This window comes from Centrocercus urophasianus, unplaced genomic scaffold (assembly GCF_019232065.1).
Source record: "Centrocercus urophasianus isolate 14NV4802_14NV808 unplaced genomic scaffold, USGS_Curo_1.0 seq_34, whole genome shotgun sequence".
NCBI classification, from domain to species: Eukaryota; Metazoa; Chordata; class Aves; order Galliformes; family Phasianidae; genus Centrocercus; species Centrocercus urophasianus.
In genome coordinates this window covers 8,699,615-8,727,610 of record NW_024884911.1, presented here as the reverse complement: position 1 = coordinate 8,727,610, position 27,996 = coordinate 8,699,615, and the positions used below count along the sequence as shown (strand labels likewise).

Below are 27,996 nucleotides of genomic sequence, written 5' to 3'. Positions count from 1 at the left end.
CACCCTTGATTTTTGTGGACAAAGTTTCACTTTTGAGCTTACAGTACTGTTTGATAGAGAACTTTGTTAACATTCATGATTAATGATGAGTTATATATCCACAATGTCGTATCCCTGATGAGAGATTCTCTGGGAAGGTTACTTTGAAGGGGCACGCGACAGTGATAAACGAGGGCAACATCCATTGGAACATTCACACTCATCCCATAAGCATGTAGGACAGAGTGGACTGAAGTCTGAATCACCTTTCTTGGATCAACTATCATTTTCTTAGGATTGATTACCTCTTTCCTGTCAGGCTCTCTGTGAACATGCTGTAGTATGTTAATACCTGGCACAGTGTTCCAAGATGAAATGTTGAACATGGGAGTGGTAATTGTTTCTGGAAAGATATGGTTCTCAAAGAGAAAAACACCAGTTCCTGGATTTTGCTCCTGAAGACTGCTCATCATTGTTTTCCAGTCTGGGTGCTTAAGGGGAAGAATTATTTCATCAGCATCATTAAGAACCACAAACCTGCTCCTCTGCATGTTGCGGTATATACAGTCATTTAGAGCTGTGATTTGTCCATAGTAGCCAATGTGTGTTTCATCTTGCATGAAGCGCCATTTAGGAGAAACCTTGAGATATGAGTTTATTGGCCACGGAATTACCTCTACTGTTCCTTCTTCCAAATAAAACTTCAGGACTTTCTCCATCATCTGGCTGCAGTTGTTCTTGTAGATCACCACTTTCTGTGCCCCAAGAATCTTGTACATTTCCATACTCTGTATAAACTGTAAGACATTGTTGTAATTTCCAAACATGGCAGAGATGCATACTGTAAAGTCAGCAGAGAAGGGCTCTGCTTTGCGGTTTTTTATTTCAAACCTCGATAGCTGGTCAATATCTCCATGTGGAGACTGATGAATTGATACGTGTGTTGGATCACAGTTTCCGGGTTCCAAGCAAACTATATCTGCAGCACCATAGGGGAATCCAAATCTGTCCGAGTGAACATCTATTTCTGCCTTTGATACGTATATCTTTCCAAGGGGCTGACAACAAAACCAGCAGTATAGTTCTTTGACATCTTCATGGTGAACAATCCCAATCACACGTGTCACTTTGCCTTCTCTATCATCAAAGTATGGGGAGATAATAAAAGTTCTGTTATCTTTTAATGGTGTTATTACATTTTTTGCAGCTTTTCCCCTGCAGAATTGACCAACTGGAATGACATTTTTTCCCTGGGGGAAGATTTTTCTTTTTATATTATCTTGTAGCTGAGGACCTTTCCAGGAGCAGATTAAAATACTTCCAAAAATTACAATACACGCAACAATAGCATACACGTGCCTTTTTCCACAGTGTATCATTGCTGAATTTCACAATTTGGGACTCAGACCTTTACAACTCAATCTTCTATTCACATTCTCTGAAACAAAACAAAATCAGACTTTCATTAACTGTATTCTCCTAAACACAATAGTTATGTTTTTCATACCTCAATATGAAGACCTGACTTTTCATGCTGGCTTTGCATTTTGAAAAAATGAAGCAATCTACATTCTGTTTTAGTCAGAATTGGTCCCACGGACAGTTTTGGCTGTTTTGCTATACAAGATAATGAATTGACTGTAATTTGCAGTATTTTGAGGAAAAAGTTTTGCATTAGTGAAGACTAATATCCTCTATCTTTTGGTATTTAGAGATGTAAAACTGTTTTTTCCCCTTTCCTTAAAAGCAATGCTGTGAAACACAAAATCCAACTGAATTCTTTTGAATTGATTAAGCATAATCTTGCTTTGTTTGGGTCCTGATTCCCAAATCAAAAATAAAATATTTTTAGAGCCCTGTGTTCAAAATCTTGTGGGATGGTATTTAACATTATCTAGGAAAAGAGCTTCAAAAAGGATGACCTTTACCGTTATTCCAGAGGCCATGATTACATTAAAGGTAAATTCCTTTTATCACTACAGACGAAAACTCAGATTGCAATTCTAAATTGGTAGCTGATTTCAAAAGGACTTTGACTAGATTTTGTGACCTTTGCTGGGACTGCACACAGTACAGAACTTTTTAACCTTGCTGTTGAAACAAAAGTTCTCTACAGTATTCCAAAGTCACACTACAGAGTAGAGATTTTCCAGTATATGTTCACAGCTTGGCATTCATACCTGCTTATACCATCATGCAGTTGGAAAGCAAACTGAAAGAAAACAAAACCCTGACTTATTCTGAGTGGCCGTGAGAGAGTGATAATGTGACACATCACAAGAACACATCAGTACAGTTATCAGAGGCCTGTAATTTGTATGTATTCTGTCCTCTTGTACACATTCAATTTCAAATGAATATATAAATGACTACTTTCCAATGAACTCACAGTATTGCCACTTTACTTGCAACTCTATTCTAACTTCAGAATTTTTTGAAGAATATGATGAAAGCATTGCTGTCTGGCGGAATTTGCAAATCCAAGATGCTGTTCACCTGCTATTTTTCGTTTGTTTGCTTTAATTTTCCTCCCCAAAAGTAAGAATTATTTTAAAATACATACAATAAACCTATTCTCTAAAGTTACAATTAATCTCTGTTTCTCCTTTCATGCAACGGTATTTATCAATTTTAAGATTACATTACAAATACAGAATACATTTTTCTAATATACTAAGTTAAAATTACTTGGTTATGCACAATTTCTTCTTAGTCTGCTGTAATTTGCATTAAGAAGATGAGAACATATAGGAAAGCAGGGCTGCATCAATTGCTAATGAATTTGTGTCAAAGTTCTTCAAATAACGCTACTGTTTTACTGTAAACCATATATAATTACTAACATGCTGTCTATTAAAAAACAATGAGAATATTTGGATCAAAGCTTTTTTCCATAAATGTGAAGTGAGACTGAAAAAAAATGGTCACAGAAAATTTCAAAAAAATAAGAAAACTCTAAAGAAAAATAAGCCAACAGTGATACGGAAAAAAAGTCTGTCCAAGTTCTGGTCCTTGGAGCATTTCTTGATTTTTACACTTTGGAGGTGGGATTTAGCTGTTAATGTTTTCTTGGAAGCAATCAACAGAGCTTTTTGCAGACAATGGAGTTAGTCTGAAGGCTGAGATGCATGTAACAACAATAAAGGACAGGAACTTCAATTAAACTCTAAAAGTAGAGCAGGTTATGATTCCGAACTTTTCTTTCCATCCAAGAGAATGATAAAGTGATAAAGTGATTAAGGAAAGTAAAAATCAGAGAACACTGATCTGGATTTCATTACTCTTCTGGGGAGACAATTTACTTACTATGAGATGAGATGAAACAAAACCCTGATAACATTCCTCACCTTTAATGTCTGTCATGTTTATTTATAGAAATAGTGTCAAGATTTATTTATATATATATTTTTTTGGCTACAGATGTTCAGTACAAAAATCATACATTGTTCTGGTGACATGTTTTCAACTGTTATTCTCACATCAGGCAGATCCATGCCTTAAAAATTTCCTGTTAAGTAAGTCTTGGGAAATTTACACAGAAATTTCATTAATAAATAAATAAATAAATAAATAAATTACTAGCATCTTCCTGCAATACCCAAATGTTAAAATCTACTACAGGCAAGCACTCTCATTTACTCTCTCTTACATTTGGAATGCTGCTACTTTCTAGTGGTTAGTAGTCTAATCATCATTCTATTAAAAATACATAATTCTAGCAAAAATAGAATAATTCCTGTATATCTCCTGTACGACTGCACAAAAGTTGCCATTTTAGTTTTTACATGCAAGTTACACAAAACAGGAAATTACAGAAAACATACATTCCCCTGCACCTCATGTCTTCTTGGCAAGGTGATCTTTTGTGCATTTTCAACTCCACACAATCAAAATTTTGATATGCTTTCTCTTTACATAATTTGTATGCATGTATCACTAATTTGAGCAAGTTAAAATTCATCCCAACAGCCTATTTTTAGAACAAGGAGCCTACAAGAAACAGCAGAAGTCAGTCTCCACTTCGAATTAGTAGTTCTAGCATATCAAGAGTATTACCATCCACTTATTTCAGAAAACAAAACTAAACAATTCAAAACTAGTCCTCCTACTAGAAACCACAGGACTACTAGGGCATGAATAGTGACTGAACAAAACGTAACAGATAGGGAATATAAAGAAACAAATAAGTTCCTTCTCTTACATGAAGGGATCAGATATATTAAAGAACTGTATAAACAACCTATTGCAAACTGCTCAAATAATTCTTTTGTGTCTGGAAATTGCCAGTGATTGCCAATACTGTTTATATTTGTCTTTAATTTTGTTCTGTTCTCAGAAAGATTAACTACTACACAAATTCTCCAAGAAGGGGAAAGTATCAATTCTTTGAGTATGAAATATGGGTTTGGGTTCAAACATTTGCCAGCTTTTTTGGAATCCACAGGTTTTCTAACTAATGATAATTAATTTTACTTTTTTTTCTCAGCTGTTGCCAGAGCAATCATTTTTGAACAGGAACAGCCTCTGTCATTCTGAAAAGACTCAGCACACAAAGCTTTTAAGATATACTTGCTGTTGTGCTTTGTACTATCTTTTCTTTCGAATGAGTATGTGTTGCTAAAGTCTCAGGTCATGAGAGTTCATATAAGATTACATTCCAGTGCTGAAAAAATGGTCACTATTTCTTTGCATCTGATTTCACTGCAGTCTCCTTTAGTTACCGAAAAAAATATTGTTTGTTCGGAAGATGAAGAATATCTCACCTGCTTATAAGATGAGTTTTAAATACATTATCAACTCTGAATCCTCTCTGCCTGTTTTGATTAATACCAGCTGTGGTGCTAAAATGAAACTGAAGGGCAACATTTAATTACAACATTTCACAGAATTGCAGGGTTTCGAAAGGACCTCAAAAGATCATCAAGTCAACTTTAAACAAAACAGTATGATCCTTGATTTTACAGCTGTTTTACTTAAGCTTCCTAAAACACAAACACTTATTTGTCCTGAAATAATTAGAATAAGCCTCAGCATTTTTTAGTTGTTACGTAAGTAGGAGAATTGTTAATGGAATCTATGGTTGTCAGGTGCAGCCTTGGTGGTACTTCGCCAGCACAAAATTGCCCTCCTGAACATATGAGAAATCAGACAATAATAGGGTACTTACAATTTCATGCCTCTTTGTCTGGCATCTCACACTTTCCAGCGCTCCAGCCTAATTTCTGCCTCATGATCCCTTTGAAATGAGAGACCTTACAACTTGCTTGTCACTTAACATCTGCTTCCTCTGCAATTATGCTTCTGATAGTCTGTGGGAAGTCCCATGACTTGGTAACTTCCTGTGCTGCAAAATAGTTTGCTTTCTGCTCTGTTATTTTCTCAGTTTAACAGCTTTGACTTTGATGTGTTCTTCAGCTAATGCTTATAGCTCTTAGCCTCCCAAACAGTCATATTAACTGGAAAAATGAAAGATGATAGTTTTTTTCGATTTCCAATATTTATGTATATATTCTTGTACATTTATCTAGATCAGGATTTAAATGGTTTCCATGACATCAAACATAATGTAGAGCGTTTCAGCAGTTAATCTTAAATAATCTATTGCACTTCACAGAGAACTTCCAGGTAAACTTAGTTTTCTGTTAATAATGATCTTCAACACTTAATAATGACATAAAATCAAGCACAGCAATTGTGTGCATAGTTGCTAGACCAGGAAATAAAACTTAGTATTTAATCATACTATACTTCAAACTATTATAGGTGTCTGAAAGAGAGGGTGGATGTAACTTTGAATGAACACTTGATTGCCTAATGGAGCTACATTACTAGCTAACATAAATACTTATTTCAGTGGGAGGAGTAGTCTAGGTGGGATAATGTGAGTTTAGAACAAAATGGATTAGCCTACTTTACTAACTATTGTGAGATAAAATATCTCATTTTCACTTTTTAGGAATGTATTGCTTGCAATTTTTATTTTAAATACATTTATTTCTATGAAAATACAGGTCTTCTCACTTTATTGGAAAAACCTGCAGGAGTGGTTTGACTGCATTTGAAATATTTTTACTATTATTTATACTTGTACCCTCACATGCCTGACAAAGTAAGATCAACAGAAAATCTACACAGCTTTCATCTACCTGATAATTTCTTCACCACTGTCCAGAAGTAAAACAACCAGAAACACCCACTGCTATTTCTGTTCTAAGCAAATCTTGTGTTATACAGTTGTATCTATTTTGTAATTAGTCTCTGTCAAACAGTAATGCTAACAAAATCTTTTTACACACTTGCCCCCCTCCCCCCACCCCCTCCCAAAGTAAAACAAGGTAAATCAGGAAGAACTAAGCTAACCCAGAACTTCATCAGTCATCAGTATCAATTAGTATCAACTGATACTAAGCCTACTAACACTTAATTAAATAAGATAGTAACTTAACAAGACTTGAGATGACTGGATACAGTTGATCATTTACTGTATAGAGGATAAGGCTGCATACACTTATTGAGACCCTCCTGCTGATTCATGAGGTACAGAGTGGGCCCTCTTCTTTTCTAAACTCCTTAAACCATGGAGGTAAGGAGACTAGGTGTGACTGGATCCATTCCTAGTCTCAGACGCTGGTCAATGGTTTATGTCTAAGCGACCATAAGTGTACAGTCAACCTAAGATAGAATCCTAGTGAAGCTCACAAAGCTTAACAAAGAGTCACTGAGGATGTGTATCGGTAAGGTGTCTTGATGTCAATATGTGAGGGATCTCTGTGCAAGCGCAACCTTGGAGAGACATCCTTTCTCTAGGGGAGATCCTATTGTGCTGGCTGATGTGCAGGAGAGCTTAAGAAGCTCCTGAGCTGCTTGCTATTCATAGGGTAAGATACTTGACACGTAGTCATGATTTCCGGCACATACTCCATTGTCCCTCAGCTGTTGAACAAGATGTCTGTCCATCAGTTCCTCTAGCAACCACTTTTTTATCCAGTACTGCAGTCACCATCTGCCTGAGCAAGGCCTGAGGTGAACCAATACTACCGTCATTGTGCTCCAGAGCAAGGCCTTGGGTGCATTGTTCAGCCTGAGTAAAGCAATGGAAAGGTGGCAAAGGTGGCAGGTAGCACGATCACAGACATCACAAAGCATCCATTCATTGTATTAATTTGTGTCAGACAAGTTCACATAAGTATTTTGTATTATTTCAGGAAAATTCATCTCGCTACAGCTAGATGCTAGTGTTTCCAGAGCTCTAGTGTGTTCCCATGTATCAAGAATTAAGGTGATCATTTTATTAAAGTAATGCTGATTAATAAAACATGGGTAAAATAACATCTCTAGCCATTGTCTGCTTTCTTCTTCTTCTGCAAAATTGCACAGACTTTTATCTATACAAACACTAGAATTCATTTGTTTGTTTCCTGACCTTGTTTGCTTCATGTTCAGCTACAGTATACTTTCAAACCTGAGGCATGAATCACTGGAAGTAAGTAACCACTCAGAACAATGTCTACTCTTCCTTAAAGCTGAAAAACTGATTTCTGGCAGTAAGAGCAAGGCTACTTCCTCCAATTCATTACTATATGCACTTTCCTCTTGCACAACTATGTTTTGGTTGATGTAAAATAATTTTCATCCTTCCTAATATGCTTATCTGGCTTTCTTTCACATCTGAGGTCTGCTGAGACATGAAACTTTAACTAACTTTCATTTTTCTTTGCATTCTAAGGAAATGTCCAACATACTTTCAGAATTTGATGAACAGATGTTATTAATAGATCACAGCTATAGAAATACCATGTTACTGACTTCAAAAAAACAAAAAACACAATTTAACACTTACGCACCACCTTTTGATACCAGACATTTGCAGTAGGAACAAATTTACTAATGACCACTTTGCTTTTTCTCTCAGTCTACAAAATAAGAGGCTTGGAAATGATGAGCATTTTATGAGCACATCAGTACTCATCTTTGTTTTTTTCTAGGGCAGAAGTACGTAGCATTATAGTGAAATACTCCAACACAGAATGTAGTCCTCACCCCTGAAATCTGCCTCTGTAACAATAATAATGACCCTCTGGAATGTAATGAGTGTTGCTCTTTCTTCCCAGTGTGATCATTCATTCTCCATCCTGTTGTCTATTAGGAGGAGAATTCCAACCAATTTCCTTTTACCATTTTAACCAATGCAATCAGTGAAATTGACCATTTGGTAGATGTAAAAAGAGTAATCCGTGCTTACTTTATAAAACATTTATAATATGGATAATGGCCTGGAGGAAAATTGCACAGATCCAAGTGATTTTGAGAACTGCAATGTAGTGAAGCCTTGAAAAAGTCTTCCTGTTTCTGGGAGAGAACAGGAAAATGAGTCAGCCTCAGGAAAGGGATGTGTGCTTTCTTTTTTGCATTTTGCATTTTGTTTTGCTCTCACCTTCATTTGGTAATGTCATTTATCTCTCAATTTCTCAGGCAATAAAACCATTATGATGCAGAAGATAAAGCCCCCCTACTTGTCAGTTTTAATGTGAAGCTTATTAACCTCAAATGGGTAAAAATGGTGCTTGTAATAAGACACATTATTGAAAAAGAATGGGTATTGCCAACCATTTCCATTTTAATCTTTTCTTCCAAGAGAAAGTTCTGTTGAATATTTTATTGCTTGGCTTTCCTTATTAGAGCTCTGTGTGTAAAGGTTCTGAGAGGGCATTGCTTTCATCACTGAGAAAGGAACAAACAGATTTAAGATCAGAAGATATTATTATGTTTATTAGTATATCTAAGCTGATACAGTGTAATGTAGAGCAGATAGTTTTATCAGTGAATGAAATTGTATCACTGTATTTCCCCATTGGCAGGCAGGAGAAAAGAAACCAAGAGTCCAAATAACATTTAAATTTAGATGCAAAGGAATTTATTTTGCTATCCAAATCAATATGCATATTTGGTTGTGATTAAATGCTTTTCTTTGAAAAAAAACCCAACACAGTAGGTTGGCCTCTACTTTGGACTTTCCAAATCTTACTTACTTAAAACAGATGTAAACTTGGAGGAATTTTCAATTTTCTGTCAGAAGTATCCGAATTTATATATATTGAATGGCTACATACTGCCCACTATAGTCTGTTTGACTGTATTACTGTATTATAAAATGTGCTTGCTGCCTTTGAACTGAAAAGTTCCTTCTGTACCTCCACTGTTCTTTTTCAAAATATTTTATTGGTAATGGCATACATACTTTGCACATCTTTAAATTTACAACCAATTGCAATTGCTTTCAAAGTAAACAATCTTTTTTTTTTTTTTTTTTTTTTAACATTATTTAATTAATGAAACAAACATTATCAATGTAACAAGCTGAAAAATACAGCATATTGATACAAGACTGAGGTAACAAAATACTTTGCCAAAAACCCAGATTCCAATGCTAGAGTTTAGTGGTTATTGCAGGTGAGACATTTCACAAGAATTATAGAAATAATTCTTACACAAACAGCATGCAGTGGACTGCTGGAAAATACGGCCAAAAATAGTGCAACAGTTATCACACAAAACAAACTAAAATGTTGAAATTTGTTTAGACTATAATATGACAAGTAAGTTGCAATTTGAAAACTACTGCCTTTGCCTCATTTTAGTGCTATTTGGACAAACGTATTTTGGCACTTACTAACATTGAAATTGTAGATAAGTAAGGGAATAATATTGCCTAAACACATTTTATATCTTCACAAGTTTGGGAACAGTCAATCTGAGATAATATGTATTTCTCTACAAATGTTGCAGTTTTTCTTTGGATGGAAACTTGCACGGTTTGCGATATTTCTGAGAAAATGCTGTATTAATCAGTACTTATTTGCAATACATTGTGTGCCAACAGCAGCTTTCAATTAACATTAAAAGTGGCCGATGAGATGAAATAGTATCAAATGACAACAGAGTACCCTTATCCAGTAGCTACAAGCTATTTAATAGTCATAAACTCATCTAATATTGGATCAAGATATTTTAACAATACTATTATACTACTTCATTACTCTCATTTATTTATATTGTAGGGCCATTTCATAACTCTGCTATACTGAAAAGGTGACTATCATGTATTATCTATCTATTATGTTCACCTCCCTTCTATAAGCTTTTTTACTTTCAAATGATAATAACGTGAAGGAGTTCACACTCTTCTGACACACTTCCAAATTCCAAAGTTTTGAGTAGTATTATTTGAAGGGTTATGTTTCTCCACATATATTTCTCTGATAAACAAATGGGTGTAATAATAATTCATAAGTGTTTCCATCCATTCATGGCACACTATTTTTGAACCTTTCTGTCAAAGGCACGATGTTTTTATTTAGGAATCTGCTTTAAAAGAAATGAAAATTGATCCTTTTCTAAATTGTCCAAAAGGCTCTATGGCACATAATTTTGAGTAAAAGCTTATTTTTGAGGAATTTTACAGTAACATATACAACACTTTCGAGACACTTAAAACCTAAAACACTATTAAGTTCTGAATACGTACAGGCAATCATTCCTCTTTCCAAGGGAAGGCGTGTCAGATGTAATTGCAAGTTGTTGTGACGTTTAGTAGTTTATCTCACTCCAGTACACTGTACAATGTCAGTGGTGTTGTCTTCCACAATATCACATCAGAAATGAGTGGTTGTTGACATGCTTCTAATGCATATTCATTATGCCAGCAAGTGTTCCATTTGGAATTTAACATACATTTAAGACAGATCAGGTTATTCCCTTTTAAAGAGAAAGGTTTACCAATAAAGTAACTTCATGAAACTTTACATGCACAGTTGTTTTTTGGTCACCGTTCTCGAAGTTTGCAGCTAAGATTTCATTTGGGTAGACAATACCTTCTTTACTAGGCATTTATTTGGTAGACCACCGGAAAGTATAATGGGCAGCATTTTAACTGTTCTTTCAATAAACTTTCTGTGACTTTTTTGACATGATCTCAGACAAGTTCTTCTTTGCTCATGATGGCCAAATGCATACTGATGCAGAACAGAAACATTTGTTTATTTTGCTATTTTACAAGAATTTTAGAGTTTTCCTTAGTTAGAGAAATAAATAAGTCTTACTTTGCAACAAGAAGAGATAATTCATTTAAAAATGATTTAAAAGAAAGAACCAATTTCCTCTGGGGTAGTTTTTGGTAGCTCACATTTAAAGCAGTAATGCAGGGATGTTTCTGCTATGGCAGTGTTCCAGTAGCCCTTTTAACACAAATTATGTTTCTACAGAAGGATTTAGAAGTTTTCCCTAGCCTTAAGGGTTTAAGTGTAATCTAAAGTAGTGACAAAACTGCATATGGTTCAAACCATATTGATGCCAAAAACACAGAATACACATGGCTATAGGGGCATACTCAGTAAAATGGCGATCCATGTAACCTGTGTCCTTACGAATAACCTTGCTGATAACTAATTACTGAAGTAACAAGTGCAGAATAATTCCAATGATGTATTCTAACAGTTTTAATTGATTTACTGATTCACTACATTCAAAAGCTTTATATTTTACATTAATAGTCCTGGATGTTCTGCCTTTGCAAGGAGAAAAAAAGTATAAATATATTTTGCTTTTTTTTTTTCTTTTCCCACACAACTTGTGTCATCAAAGAATACCTGTCAACTCCACATAAATTTTCATGTCTACATACCTACATACCTACACACAGGAGCTGTCAGGACCATTCAAAATAACACAAAAATTACAGTCAATCTACATACAACAGTACAGATTGTTGTTAGAGAAGTTTCAAAATCAAAATTCAGAAAATTACAAAAGGCCACAGAACAAATACCACTAATATGAGCAAAACTGATCTAATATAGGCTCTGTTTATTGAAATTGACTTTCAGTTTTTCATGGTCTGTAATCTAGATCTTGTCTTGCAAATCTCTCCTCCATGCAGTCTTAGGAAACACAGACGAGATTTTCCTCTTCCTACAATTAACAAGGTTTAATTAGTAATGCCTTACAGCAGAAGAGTTTTTAACCAAAAAAGCACTGAACTTATTGTGGGAATAGAAAAGAGCTGTGACTACACTGGTGCTACGGCACAGCAAGGATACAGCTATGGGTGTAGGAAGAGTTCCTTTACAGGAACAGGCTCAGATAATGAGAAGGCTGGTTGTTGCTGTTTTTACCTTTTAAATTCTGTGGGCGTAAATGTAGAGGCTTCTGCATAACTGCAGCACTAACAGACAGTCTTGCCTAGCTTTCATTGCCATCATGATTTTAGAAATGCAGTACCATGACTGTATGCCACAAAAGTTCATCATGTACCGGAATTAAGTGAGGCTGAGTCACCAACAGAAAGACAGAACAGCAAATAATGTTATGGAGTCATTCTGAGGAGTCAGCACAATGTGTATCATACAACCTGATTATCTGCTACCCTGTATCAAGGAATAGCAGTTCCCTTTACGATGAACAATATTCAGATTTAAAAAACAAACAGACAAACAAACAAAAACCAAACCGTAACAGTTATATGGCTAGTAAGAAAACAAAAAAAAGACATTTAACACAGCATTAAATTTAAAACTATACACCTTAAATTCATTGTCAAGGTATTCCAGAATAATGTAACCAAATAAAAATGACTGCTCTGTGCCAAAATACATTTTTACCACATAGCTCAAATTTGAACAAAAGAATTGTCCAGAGATTTTATATAAAATCTGAGGCAGCCACATTGCAAAGCAACTCAGTGCACTTATGTTATAAAAAAGTTGTCCCACAATTTTCTATCCTAACTGACACTTTGCAGCAAGTTAACACTGTCAATTATTTTGTGCATTAGAAAGAACTTAAACCCAACATGGGCCAAATGTTCTTCAGTCACATAAAGCAGCTTAACAATAAAAAGAGCAATTTAAAAAAGGATAGGCAGAAGATATGATGTTCACTTTGTGGTCAAACATCAGTTCACAGGCAGTCTGCGACCACAGAAAGTTGAAAACTCTAGAACCCTGCAGGAGTCAGGATTAATCTTCTGTCCATCTAACTGGTCTACTTCCACTCAGTGCATGAGACTATATCTGGTTCTGAGGACAACATTCACTTTCTGCTTTTAAAAGCTGTGTCAGAATCACTTTCAAGTAGCACACGAAAGTGCTGAAGTAGTTGTGGCTGGCTTACATCAGGAAAACTATTATTTTCTCCTCTTCCTCAGAGAACAATAGCTTGTTTCTTCAGTTTGGCACTTGAAGTCACATCAGGTAAGAGCAAATTATTCAAATGACATTAGATTAGCAGGTGCCTGGAAGAGAATGTACATTATTCAGCAGCATATTGCTCCTCAGCATATTACAGCATTGGGAAGCTGCAAAGTTACAAAATCATAGAATAATAGAATGGCTTGGATTGCAAGGGACCTCAAAGATTACCTAGTTCCAACACTCCTGCCGTGGGGAGAGAGTTGCCAACCACTAAATCAGGCACCAGGTCATGTTGTCCAGGGCTACATACAACCTGGCCTTGAACACCTCCAGGGATGGGGCATCCACAACCTCTCTGGGCAGCCTGTTCCTGTGCGTCACCACCCTCTGAGTGAAAATTTTCCCTGCTATATAATATAAATCCAGTGGGCCAACAACACGTTATTCAATGAGAAAGTGTCATCAGTCTCAAAAAGGTACAAAAGACAGCTAACACCGTAACTGAAAGAAAACATAAAAACTTCAAATGATTTTTATCCTTGTGGACCAAATCCAGTCCAAGAAGTTACTAGTATGCATGGGATGTGCAGGTATGTGTAAATAAGATTCTTGAGCTGTGCCCTGTTACGTGTCCTGAGTAGTTGAGCATCCTATTAATATAAGCCCCTGGAAACTTTTCAAGAATTAACTTTTTTTTTTTTTTTTCCCTGAAAAATGAAGCTGCTATATAAAGGACATTATGAAGCATTTTATAGGACACTCTCTTCAATGGTAGTTATAAACCCAGTCATCAGTTTAATTGCTAGTATGTTGGCTACTTTCTTCATTCATGACTAAGTCCCTTCCGAAGTAAAGACAGGGTTATATTACTACTTGAAGATGCAATTACAGAGGTTGTATGCTGTTAATGTCACCAAACTTATAGGTAGACTGGTACTAATCTTGATTTCAGGTCTCTGCAGTTTTAAACACTTTTTATTCCTCCTATTGAAAAACTGGATCAGCGTGCAATGACTTGTCCACACAGGACTGTATTTGCATGCAGATTTAAAAGAAGTGTCTCCTATTAAGGGTTTTCTGCAAAATATGTAAAAGCAGGTAGAGGCGGTTTCCCAGTCTTACCTGAGGCTTGTTGCTTTTGCACGCATCATCCAAATGCTTATGCCATAATATTGCATGAAACCTTGAACCAGTCTGGAACTTGTAAACATTACCTATAAAAATAAGAGAATCAAGGGCTCTCAATTTGCAAACAGACATACTGCTTCAGTGGGTTCTGATTCCTATACAGAAGCAGAAGTCCTGAAGCAAATTGTTGAATTCACATTTGAGGAGTATGGTGCTCATATAAAAAAGCCCATGTGAGCCATGTTATTTAATAATCCCTGGGTGAAGGCAGCATGAGAACATACGTGTTCTGCAAAGCTAAGAGCAGTGTATAGGAAAAGAGGAAAAACTGCAGCTACAGAAAAGACCAGTTAGGACCAGTGAGTGGATCTGATTTATTTCTGTGTCTATTCTCATTAAGACTGTCGTAGTAACTGCCAAACTTCTTATTTTGATATTTGTGATCAAAGTTTTCTTCAGTGTCCTACTGTGTGCCTCCTCCATGCTTTGACATCTTGTAAATTGCTTCTTGCTATCAAATATACCATGCATTTCATTCAACAACCAAGAGATGCACTTGTCCAGTACTGAAGCTGATCACATGAGAAGTGAAAGAAGGCTCAAAAATCTTTATATAACTTTTCAAAAAACAAAATATTTAGCATCTTTCTGATCTTTTTTTTAAAGTTTGGTCAAGTTGGAAGAATTATGGCACTTCAAAATTAATTTTTAAAAAGTAATGAAGAATAAAAGGCTTTTTAGGTAAATGGCTTGATGTTTGAAGAATTTTCATAATATTGTAATTTTTCCCAAGATTTGGTATTGTCCAATTCAAAGAAAGCTGTTCAGAAACTCAGAGATTAGGGTCTCATTAGTCAGGCAATATCCACAAATCTTACAGTAACTGTCAAGATGCAGCAATACGTGTGTGGGCACCAGAGAGGTAGGCAGTGCAGAATATCGCAGATGTTCAACTTAATCTGTATCCTCCTTTGAAAATATCTCTTCATGCTTTCAAATGAGTATCACTGTAAGTCCTATAATTGACAAACTCATCAAATAGCTATAGCTCTACTTTCTATCACAGAAATTCAGGGAATGACCATCCTGCAAAATTTACCTTTGTCAGGGTTATTTAGCTGAAAAATATCAGGATGTTCAGGGTCATCAGGCAGTGCCACCATCCAGCCCACAATGGATATCTTTTTACTAGGTGTAGATTTATACTGCAAGAGACAGAAAAGTATGTCATACCTAAGAACATTTTGGAGATCAATTTTTTGTTGTAGAAGTTGTGCAGACATATTGCTTACCCTAGAAGAATAGCAAGTACACTAAAAATACACTTTTCAGATCTATCTACGAATATGCAGATTGTGCTTTTAGAACAAATTTAAATCTTACATGTTTTCTTTCATTGCCTCTTAAAGATTTTGCTCCAAAGTACAGAAGATTTGATCCTGAAAGCATAATCCAGTATCTAGTCCATGAAGAAAGCTAAATCAGAAGGGAAGAAGATAATGGAAATTTAATATTTTGGACATTAAAAAAAAACAACTATTCACTAGCAAGTCCAAGTGCTAAAAAAGTTAAGTTCAGATGCAAAGAATGAGGATCTGAATAGAGTGTTTTCTAGTATAAATCATACCAGATATCTAAACTTGGGTGGCTGGCTGTGAATGCAAGCCATCTTACTTTGTATCCCACAAAAACATCAGGACTGATTTGTACAGTGTGCTGCCTTCTACTTAGACTTCTGCCTCTGATCAACAACATTTATTGAGATGACACTCCTGTGTTCTTCAAATCTTCTAGGATTGAACAGTAGGGATCTACATAAAAGCTTTCAAGTGAGCTCAGAAGAAAACAAAAAAAATACCAATTCACTGGAAACCTGCGAATATAGGGTAATTATGAATATCCACGGCTTTGGTGCTAAAGGTGGATGCCCTGCAGCCTTCTCAGTTCACCATGATACTAAATTTCTGCCCTGACATAAAGGCATGTCAAGTGAGAGAGATGCTTGTGTCTTGCTTTGCTGCCATGACCTAGAGAAATTAGTTTCAAGTGAAGGGAGAAGTAAAGCTGCTTCAGATCAAATGATATGCAAGGATTACAAACTTGTTATAAAACAGTTAAAACTGAATCTAATCCTGAAAATTTAAAACAATTGCTATTGAATTAGAATCCCAAGGAGAATTAGAATCACTTACAGTAGGTCTCTTGCCTTCTTTGAGCAATGTTTTCCTTCTTAAGGGGCCTTCCATGGTAACTACTCCCATGGAACTACCTAATGTGCAGCTGCAGGCTCCTGTTGGGCTACAGAATCATAACATTATCATATGCTTTGAAAAAAATACAAGCAAGAAACAAATAATATAATTTAAATCTATTTTTCCTGCATTGCCTTGAATATAGTGTAGCATTAGACACAACTCTGCAAATATCTATTTTTCAGACCTATACACCAAAAAAGAATCAGGGCTTTTTAAACACAGTACATTAAGAAAAGATTCTATTCTCAGAACTCAGACATTAAAAACAAAACAAAAGAAATACAGAGACCTGAAGTCAAAGGAAAAATCAGCAATTTTCTATTTTATTCGGGTAAATTCAAGAAATTATCTAAATGTATGAAAGTAGCTTAAAATTTTAGCAATTGGAGCCTGTAATTTAGCTATCAAAAAAGGAATGCTACCTGGGCTATTTGGAAAAAAGTTGGGATAACTAAATAACAATGCCAAGTTACTTACTGTACAGTGATTAAGATATTTTTTTCCTTGCCCAATACAACCACAGAACTTCCCATATATTACAGTGAAAAAGTGCTACAACTGAAAGAACTTATGTATAGTTAGAAATGTACACTGTCACTAAGAACATGACAACCAAAGATCGATTCATAAGTGATATCTTCTAGAATTACCTGCTGCTAACCTCTTCTAATTGTCCTGTGATCACAGCTCTGATAGTTCTATAAAGATAAGGGATACTACAGTTCACCTGAGACAATTAAATCACGTCTGATAACGAATACAAGAAAAAGGACATGCATATGACCTACCCGTCATCTGCGAAAGGAGAATGAGTCTGTTTAAGAACAACTATGATGGTATTACAAAGAACAGGGTGGTGAACGTGATATACAAAGCAACGACACCTATACAAGACCTTCACTTCAAAGTGGCAACTGTGACTTCTATAATCAAATAGATTGCCCTATCTATGCTAATGTATATTCTTTCCAGTTCTAATTTTCTAATATAATAAATAGAAGACTCCAGAAAACAAAGAATGAATACAAGCAATAGAAATACTTGACCGTGGATAAATGTAAGAAATGTATTTTAGGGAACAGTTCTTTGTGGATTTAATAAGTATATCTCATTTTTATCTTCTTACATTTTACATTTATTGTGTCCATAAAATTTTGAAACAAATCTGCCAGAGGCATGTATAAGAGAATATTTTCCAGAAGCAGGTTTAGTTGAAATATTGTTAAAATATGTATTCTTTTACTTATTTTTAATGTATACATCTACATTCCTGCATAACTTCTAACTTGGGCTGCTGTCAAATGTCACTAGCTCAGCCAAAATGAGTATTCTTACATTTACAACATTTTGACAGAGCAAACTAATTTAGACAAAACAAAACTGACTGGATTTAAACTCCAATTAAATGTCAGTATTTGCAGAATACCATGTTTGGGGCCTGTTGTTTATATATACTTCTTATATATACTTACTACTTACACATACCTCACTTGCAACTATCACAGAATTTATCTGGAAGTTTAGTCAGGCATGGATAAAGTGAATGTCTTTTATCACTTTAACTATACACAGTTTTCCACATCACCTCTCTTTGGGCTGTAAACTAATTATCCTTTAATAAAAAGTGCATGTTTTAGCAGCAAGCAACATTGGAAGTACCTGCTACATAAGCAGTGCAGATGTTCCCTCTCCTACTCAGGGTCCAATGCCACACCTCTATGCTGTACAAAAATAACATATCCTATATGCTTTCTGACACAAGCAGATGCTATGGGTAGCTATCCTATAACTCAGGAAATAAATTCTGAGAAAGAGTTAAAAAGGCATCTTTCTAATAACGTTACTTGTCACAGATAGTTTTATTAAAAACAAGTTTATCAAAAACGATAATGTATAGTCATGCAAGGATACCCTTGGACACAAATACCTTAGGCTAGGAAAATGTAGATGCCCAAGTGAAAGTTTATCACCGTACACTGAGCAAGAGAGGCCTGAACTGTACCTGTAGATACAGCTTCGACTCCTGGGAGAATTCCGGATTGGCACCCTCCAATTCGGCCCCAGTGTGGCATATAAACGGCCCCTATTTGCACATGTAGATATTCAGTGAATGAAAATCTAGTCTGAGATTTCAACAATTAGGGTCTGGTAAACATGAAAGAGATCTTTTCACGTCCATGAAAAGAAAACACAACATTACAGCGTTTTATTCTGGAGTTCTCCATTTTTAAAATTTAAGTGATAATAACAAAAACATAAAAATAACCACTGTTTTAGGACTTATCTACGGTACAGATCATTCAGGAATTTCTCTAAATCTGTTAGTATTAAATCAGGTTAGTGCTCAGTGAATGGAAATGAAAATTAACTCACCTTTCAAGCCCTGACGGCAGCTCCTCACTAAATTCTGAGCTTTCACTGCTATCTAGAAAAAATGGTGAACAGAGAAGGACTAAGAAAACCATCTAAAATCAGAGGAGGCTTATATCAGCCCCTCTCTTTTGTAATGTATCACTGATGAATGAAGTCACTGTTGCTGTTGTATTTAAACACCAGAAATCTGCACACTGCTTTTATTTTCATTACGCTGTCTTTCAGTTAAAAGCTGAATACTTCAGAAACACAAAATCAAATTACTCTGTAAGACAATATTTCTAGCATAACATCTGCAAGTCAATTAAAATTATTAGACATGATATGACTGTTTGTTTGTTACAAGCATGCGCACCTGCAACAGATGGTATGCCAGCTGCTGCTAGGAGTCATAACAAATCAGTGAAATGGAATTCACACTGGTAGCCCCTATTTCTCATCCAAGCCCTTGACCCATCTGTCTGTCCTTCCCTGGCATAGCTATTTAACTCCATTTTCATTTGCCCAAGAGTGATAAAAGAAAGTTGAAATACAGTCAATTAAGTAAGTGAGAAGTAACACCGATCTCCTTTCTTCTATACAGTAGCACAGTCTTTGCCCAGGAGCTACTAAGCTTCCTAATTCCTTGATTTTGTATTGCTCTATGACTTCACAAGAGAACTGCGAGGGAAAACCAGGTAAGTCAGTCCTCCACTCAGTCTCTACCTATGGAAATGCCATTGGTGAAAAGCGAGTTCAGTATGTGGCTGCGGGTCGGGCTCTGTGACTCCAGGACGCTGTCATCCAGAAGGTGGCGCGGCCTCTCTGTAGGGAAAGTGGCGCTTTTGCTCTCCACCACACTGAACTGACACATCATGCTAGAAATTTGGAAAGAGAAAAATGCAAGAACCCTCTTATGTCATCTGATAACAACCATTTCCATCTGATATTTCTACTCAGGCTCTACATTATCATACCATGAACACAAAATACAGTCTACAGGTTATTAGGTAGCAAGCAGATAACTGGGCACTAAGTTGAACAAACACATCAATCATGAACTATGATGGGTTTCCTTAACCCATTAAATGTGAAATTTGGTATATGCTTGCCTTAACTGGAGAGCAGGTGCTCATACTTGGCTAGCAAAGTGTCTCATTTGTAGAACAGTGCAAAAGGTCACAGCTTTCAAGAATGACGAGCAAATACTGCCAGCAAAAACACAAATGTCAAAAGAAAACTTAGAGAATACATAGCAAAGCCTGAAGCACTCTGGCAGTACAGGAAAGGGAAGAAGCAAATACCGAAGTGTTCTGCTGCCAGATTAAACCTTGGTGATGCATGAAACTGCCTGAGTGAGGGAACCTGCAGTACCCACTTGTTTCCCAGGCTGTGACTCTTCCTATGCCTTGGTATAGGAGGTGTAGACAGACTTGCTGCTACTGAGGTATCGGGACATGTTGGTCTCCTGCTGAATTTCATAACTGCTGACACTTCAGCTGGACCTAAAAGACAGAGATTATTTAACACTGAACTGTGGTAAAGCCCAGAAATTAATGGGCTTGTGTGTTTAGCAGCTGATTAAAATTAATTCTTACAGATATCCTGAAGACATGATTTCTAATGAGTATAGCATCCATAGCATTCATTTCTGCTATGAATTAGTCTCTATATACTTGAAGTGCCTGGAAGTAATCTTTAAAACATCTTTGTACATACTTTCAACAGTGAACTCCTACAAAAAGTCTTGGCACCCTTACAATAGTTGTATGTGCCAAAGTGCAACATGCAGAGCCATAAAGTCAGTCTGTATCTCGGGTGTGAGTAGGAATGTTCACACATGTTTAGAGTTTCACTTACAACTCCATGTTGCGAATAAACCGTAAACAGTCTGCTCATACTGACTCACAATTTGAGCATGTAAGAGAAAGCAAGGGTTTTTCATTTGTCTTACAGCCAGACAGATGTACTGCTTCTCACTATGAGGCTTAGGGATGTCTCACTACAATTATTCTTCCTCTCATTTTACAGATTTTACGAGGCCCCATAGAAAACATGGACAAGCTGTTCTAGCTTCAGTTCCTTGATGCAGTCTACAAAAGACTGGCAGTGAATTCTGCAATACAGTGGAGAACAAGGCCTATTATCTTCAGTGAATATATGGCTACTCTTGGCTTCACAATAAACAGTTAAGATTTCACTGTTAAACATTTAGTTGCGATGTTAGTACTCTTGACAGAAATTGAAATGGTGGTCATGAATGTGGCTGTCTGTCCCACACCTACTTATCTCCAGATTTGGTACAGCTTAAGTAATAGCAAGAGAGACCTCCTGCATTTACAGAAATTACTTCTTGTACACTCCAGTGACTGCAGCTTATTCAGTTCTTATTCTAACCTCTAATCACCTGTTAAGAGTTCAGTAGAGACACAAACTTTTTGATGTGAAAAACACAGACAGCTATCATTAGAATCCTTACAAAAGTGTCTGAACTCAAATTACAGATAAAGAGAAATAGGAAATAACCACCATTCTAGGGCACAGACTAAAAATGAGATGTGAAGACATGCTAGTAACAGAAATGATTCTGCATTTGCCCTATAGCCTACTTCAACACCTCGCAAGCATAGAAGTAATTCATCAGTTTCTTCAAGGGAGAAGTGAAAATACATGGGATGGAAAAAGGAACAGGACAACAAGTAATGAGTTTGTCCTAACAATGGGCAAAAAAATAACATGAACAGATGCAAAGATCTTTTACTGTCTTCATCCACTCTGCAGTATAGATTTGAATGCAGATGCATGAAATAAAGGAATTAATTCCAAATTACTTGTATTTTTATTTCCACATAGCTTAGGCTCTGGAATTTCACTTTGAACTGGATTATCATTATGAAGAATTACAAAGAGTCTTCAAGAGCAGAAAAGGGGAAATCTTCATCCAAACAGTGCTCTGCAACATTTGAGCAAAATGCTTGTTATGCAGTTTAAATAACAATTAACGGATCCTCAAAAAAAGGAGAAAGAGGAGACAATTTCCAGCATCTGACAGAGGGGAAACGAGTTCATTGCAAGAATCTTCATTAATACTATTCATCAGATCATAATTTAGCAGGAGAAGAAAAGGAAAACACTTTGTAATGCTGTTTTCTGCTTTCTTTCTGCATACCATCATACATGCAAACAGACTTCTGCCCACTTGGCTTTGCTATCATTTGTTTATTGCAATTGAGAATTTGTGAAGCATGACACTATTGTAGCATGAGTCATTAGCATATGTGGCTTCAGAGAAGGTCTTATGCTTAAAGGTCACACATAATTCTAAAAAAATGCATTTTAAATCATTTCTTGATCCAGAAATTCAACAAGAACCATATGCCTGGGAGGTGGGAAGAGAAAGACTTAGTACAATGTTCTGCTGTATTTTCAATTAAAATGTTGTGTCTGGGTTGTAAGAAGACAGTGGAGGCTTTTTCCCCAGGGTGAATAGGATTAACCCTCCTCTTCTGCCATGGAGGCTGAGCAAAAATTTGAATATAAAAATAATTAATCTGAGCTTGATTAGTTGGTGACTAATAGATTGTAAAAACTCTTTGAATTAATATTTCACCAACAGGCAGGAATTTCAGACCCAGAGTCTTACTAGCAAGAATGTACATTTCTCTGTTGTCCTTAACTACATTTCATCATGAATTCTTAACATATGAATGAAGACCACTTAAATGCATGCAGAAGATTCAGCAAAACTTTTTTTGTCTGAACTTTTTGTCTGAAAATGTCCAGCTCTTCTGACAAACTGAGTTCAGAAGAAACAGAGTTCAGCAAGCTCATTTTATTGTGTCTTTCCATCAGGTATTTTCAACTTGTGAAACATTACCATACTTAGAAATACTGTTGTGTTTACTACCTGGTTAGAAGCTCAAAATATTTCAGAGCTGAGATCCAGAATGAAGATTGTGACAGAGGAAAATTTTCCTGAAAATTAGGAGGATATATATTAAGGAAGAGTGCAGTACAAAATTCAGCTAAAACTTCAGTGTTAATGTAGCCACTCAGGGGTTACTGTTGCTATTAATACCTTGTAAGATATTAATTGTGCCACTCCTTAATCTGGCTACATAAGTAGTTCTGCCTCGCCTTCTGTTGTGTTGTTCAGATCTTTTGGTGCTACTGTCAGTTCTAAATCACAATTTACAGTAAATCCTTGCAAGTGGATGACATAGTTCAGTGACACACCGTTCAATAATTTGAAACACACCATTCAATAATTTGTTGCAAATTCAGTCTGTGAAAGAGTTGCAGTCTTAAGGGCAAACCCTTAAGTGTGTTTCAGCATGATTTCCACAGACACTGCACCATCAAAAAAATTAATGAAGTTGCTTAGACATAATACATGACAGTCTAACAGATTAAGTATCTCACTGTGAAGAGCCACTGAGTTCAAAGCAGTAAGACTACTTGATTAATTTGGTTGTAAGACAGTGGTCATTGGCACAAAGTATCAAAAATTTTGTCCAGAGAAAGAACAGCAAAGTATCAGGTATTGTGCTAACACAGTCAAGCCGTAACAAAATCAAAGTCAGATGGATTTGTCTCCTAGTATTTTAAGTATTTATATATCTAAATATTATCTCTACCCAGGCCTCCAAAAAAATAAAGAGATGATGTCTACCAACAAAAACAGCTCTTTCTGAATTTTCACTTTACAAGTCTACTTTAATTTTTTTAAAAAAATCCCCCTTTAGAAAACCTGGGGTGAAATTTACATTAATGTGAATTTAATAAAAAGAAAAATATTTGAGTGATCATTATAACTTAATTACAACAAGAGCTTTTATTACTTGGACAATTTCAGAACAGAAAAAAGTTTATTAAAATGAACCGAAACAAATCACGTAATATGATTAGGAATTGTTTATTTCAGATTGAAGACTGACAAAAACTATCCTATCTGTTTTCAGGTTAAAATACTGCCTAACTATGGTGAGATGCCCCAATGGTGACAGAATTTGTCAGAACAGGTGTAGGAACCTTACAATTTAAGCCAACAGTTCCAGTCTGGCTTCCTTGCTATTCAATAAGGTAATCACAATCTCTTTGACCAGTCCTGAGAAAAGAGATAAAGGACTTGAATTCCTGGTTAGATGTCTTTAGGGAAGATCCTGATAATAGAGAAAAGAATGATTTGTGGGGAAAAAGTGCAGATAGAAATATCGGCTGTGCTGATAGAGCACTGTCTGAAGAAGTTATTTTCTGTGTATTTCTGCTTCTTCCTCATCCCCAAGTCAAGAGAAAGAAACAAACATCATCTGGATCTACTGAGTTTGTGTTAAGGCAAAAAGAATCTTTTACAAAATCTTACATCTGCTCTTCTGTCAAATGTCTATGAAGAAGAACTGCAAAGTTTGGAGCTCTCATTAGGCTGGAATTCTGTTGCAGGGTACACTCAGTTCAGTAAGAAGTCAGGGGTGTAAAGAGTGTCGTACGAGTTATAAAGCACAAGAGAGATGACCTCATTTCTGTTAAGGAGTAAAAGACAAGTGAGATTGTGCCAAGAAGGATGCCAAAGAGGGTAAATGGTAAGATATTGATGAATGCTGCACAGCCAAGGGATGTTTATGGACATACCAGACTGCTGAGGAATTATCTCGGCAACCTATGCCTGATAGTGCTTATAACAAAATTCCAAAACTTCAATTCATTTGAGATTATGTTGCCCATTTTTTTCCCCCAGTAACTGAAGTCATCTGCTACTGCTAACTCTCCTTACTCTCCTGGCTCCACTCCTAGTGCATACTGTTACCATGATTGCTATTCTGTTATTTTGCCTTTCATGGAGACAAAGCACTCTTAGTAGGATTTTCCAGTCAGCTGGCATAAACAGGGGTTAGTTTGGTTCTCATTATTTCTCAGAATCATTTTCAAGGTTATGCTGACGTGCACAAAAAATATTGTATAAAAATATTAAAACATTATTAAAAATTGTTTGCATTAGAGAACATAAGACAACTTCATCAGAATGAGCTGAGTGCTGTTTAGTGGTCTGTGGCAAGAACATTTGGAAAAGTTTACACATATCCCAGAGGATCTCACTGTTTTTTTCCTTTGCATAATTTTTCCATGAATAATCCTTCAAATGTTATAAATGAATGTTACTTTCGCAATCTTCCAGTAGAACATGTGAACATTTACAGTCTCCAGAACTCTTAAAAAAGTAACAGGGTGAAGAAGTTACAGTTCACAATTTTTCCCTGCTAAACATCTATCAATAAACCAATACCAGACAACTAAACAGAAAACTGAAAATGAGTTCTGTATTATACGTTGAAAAATAGTGATAGGATTCTTCTACAATGTAAAATATCTTCAATTACCAAGTATTTTTTTGTTGAGAAGCTAGAAAATAAAATTGATCAGCCCTGTTTCCAAAATTTAATAGACACTCCAAGACACAGACTCCCTAGTTCAATCTTTGAGGCGAATTTTTACACTTTTGCTGCCACTGTTAACTGAAGTCAGTGGATGACAATTAAAACTTTCAAATATCAAGGGCTACTTACAAAACACACAATAAGGAACTTAAGAACAGTGTCATGCACAGAATCAAGATGTAAAAATAAATAAATCTAGAATGATAGCTATTGTCAAAGCATAGTTTACACTTTCAAAACATTGCTTCAAAATCCAGCAAGACTCAATGCATACAGCACATAGAAACACATATGTTACACCCGCTTCTCAGACAAGAACAAGGTAATTACGGACAAGATTCTGGCAGCACTTCTTTGTGCTTTCTCAACTCCCCCCCTCAATTTCAACTGCTACTTCTATAGATTCACCAATTTCATAGAATCATAGAAAGGCCTGAGTTGAAAAGGACGACAATGATCATCTAGTTTCAACCACCCTGCTGTGTGCAGGGTTGCCAACCAGCAGACAAGCATTTGTGTCATTTACAGTGCACCAATAGAAGGTACAAAACCCCGACCTACTGAATATCTTGCAGCTGCATCAGTAAGGTAGTACACGAGCCTAGCTGACATCTATAGTGGAAACATATCCACTGTGAGGGCATAGATACAGAGAAACTCTGAAATCTGAGTTCCAAAAAATACAGTAAACAGTTCATCAAAAAAACTTTTTGTAGAAATTAATTCCTGTGGTTGTGAAGAAAGATACAAAAAACAGTAGAAAAATCCCTTTTCTTCTTTCTATTTTATGTGTTCCTAAGATTCCTATGAACTAACAGCATGACAGTTAAAATAAATATCATTTTATAAAAAATGATAATAAATAAATAAATAATAAATATTATTTTATATGAATATAAAATAAACTAGGATAGCAAAGAGACTTGTTTGGTAAGGAAGACACAGAGAAGTAATAAGTCATATAATTAAAACCTGAATGTGATCATATTCTCTTGATGACTCTGACGTATTATTCTACAATTTTTGGAATTACTTGGTCTGTTAAGAAAAAATTTACAGTACTTCTGTCTCAATTTGGTGGATAATTTTAGATAATTACATGTGAATCACACAATTCGTTTGGTATTAATTTCCTTCACAAATACCCAAATGACTTTTAAAAATGTGTAGGGAAAGTATCACAGAGGAAGAGTTGGAAATGAGCATAGGTTTAAAACTAAGGAGAAAAGCTTTCTGGATGGCCTGTAAACTTTTGTAGAGAAAGTAACGTTTGCCATTTCTAGTTTAAAAAAAGCAGATGTTATGCATACGAAGCAGTAATCAAGCAGTTGTGTGAGGATTAGACAAATCTAATTTCCACAGAATGACTGGCTGCTAAAGCATTTAGCACAAACTATTTATTAGTTACCAAAGCAACTAGTAAAACAAATGGCAAAACTAAACGTCAGACTCAGTGTTTACACGGAAAATCTTGTTTTTTTTTCTGTGTTTTGTTTTTTTTCTTTTTTTCTTTTTCTTTTTATAATTCTAAATGCCTGGAGTGCAGTAGAGACATCACTAGTGTAGTACACCTACTTCCAGACGATTACAAATGTGCAAACATTCCAGTCTCTCTTTGTTCTACACTTAACTCCTGCATATCATAAAGTTTACATTTGATGAATTTGCTGCTTCTAATTAATTATTAGATATATATAAGAAGTTCTTCAACAACTCTCAAAGATGAATGAACTCAATGCAATGGGCTGAATTCCACCCCAAAAACAAAAAATTAAAATACAGTGGTTTCAGATTAATTGCTCCATATTCTGCTAGGGCAGTAAGGTAAAACCTCTGGTCTGCTTAATCTCCTCTGAAGAATTATACTGTGGTATCCTTAGGAAAAAATAACAACAACAACAACAAAAAAAAGAAATCAAACTAAAACACACAAACAAAAAGAAGGAAAAAAAAAAAAAAAAAAAAAAAAAAAAGGAGGGGGTGAGAAGCTGGACCTGACTAAGACATAACAAAAAAAATAAAGATGCCCACTGCTGAGGCCTAGCTGTTACCTTCTATATGCTAACATTAATGAAGCGGTTAGTTAAAGCACACGGAAATATCAAGTCACTCACTTAATATTTGAGAGATAATTTCCTGGACATGGTAATTAACATTATTTTATCTTTCCATAGTTGTATTCCAGGACAGGACAATGTGGTTTATTTCAGACAGCAAGTAACCACTTTCTATATTCTGATTACTACGTGAGCTCTGAGCTTTTCAAAATAACATTAATCATAGAAATCATAGAATGGCTTGGGTTGGAACCAAGAATCATCAAGTTCCAATCCAGGGTTGCCAACAGCTAGATTAAGTACTAGATCCGATTGTCCAGGGCCCCATCCAATCTGGCCTTAAACATCTACAGGGATGGGGCACCCACGGCCTCTCTGAGCAACCTGTTCCTTTCCTTCACCACTCTCACAGTAAAAAACTACCACCTGATGTCTAATCCAAATCTTCCCTCCTTTGTTTAAAACCACTCCCCCTTGTCCTATCACTATCTACCCTCACGTTTATAAACTCCCTTTAAATATTGGACAGGGGTGCTCCAGCTCTTTGATCATCTTTGTGGCCATCTGCTGGACCCTCTCCAAAAGTTCCACATCTTTCCTGTGTTGG

General features: G+C 35.8%; 1 protein-coding gene across 10 annotated transcripts in view; it reads right to left on the bottom strand.

The window, feature by feature from the left end:
• Positions 1–1,393: 1,393 nt before the first annotated feature.
• The window catches only part of RALGPS1 (Ral GEF with PH domain and SH3 binding motif 1), a 100,147-nt gene continuing 73,544 nt past the window's right edge, over positions 1,394–27,996 (bottom strand). For 4 of the 10 annotated variants that reach the window (XM_042830635.1, XM_042830629.1, XM_042830630.1 and 1 more), the window contains 8 exons: positions 20,280–20,406; positions 19,628–19,779; positions 18,923–18,974; positions 18,552–18,632; positions 16,487–16,592; positions 15,678–15,770; positions 15,394–15,499; positions 8,721–14,380 (listed from right to left, as the gene is read on the bottom strand). In XM_042830635.1, the coding sequence (XP_042686569.1) occupies positions 14,214–14,380; positions 15,394–15,499; positions 15,678–15,770; positions 16,487–16,592; positions 18,552–18,632; positions 18,923–18,974; positions 19,628–19,779; positions 20,280–20,406 (884 nt within the window). In that variant the 3' untranslated portion in view covers positions 8,721–14,213. Of the gene's footprint in view, positions 1,418–8,720; positions 14,381–15,393; positions 15,500–15,677; positions 15,771–16,486; positions 16,593–18,551; positions 18,633–18,922; positions 18,975–19,627; positions 19,780–20,279; positions 20,407–27,996 lie in introns of those variants that run through there. The other 6 variants (XM_042830633.1, XR_006170866.1, XM_042830631.1 and 3 more) reach the window with 6 other exon arrangements.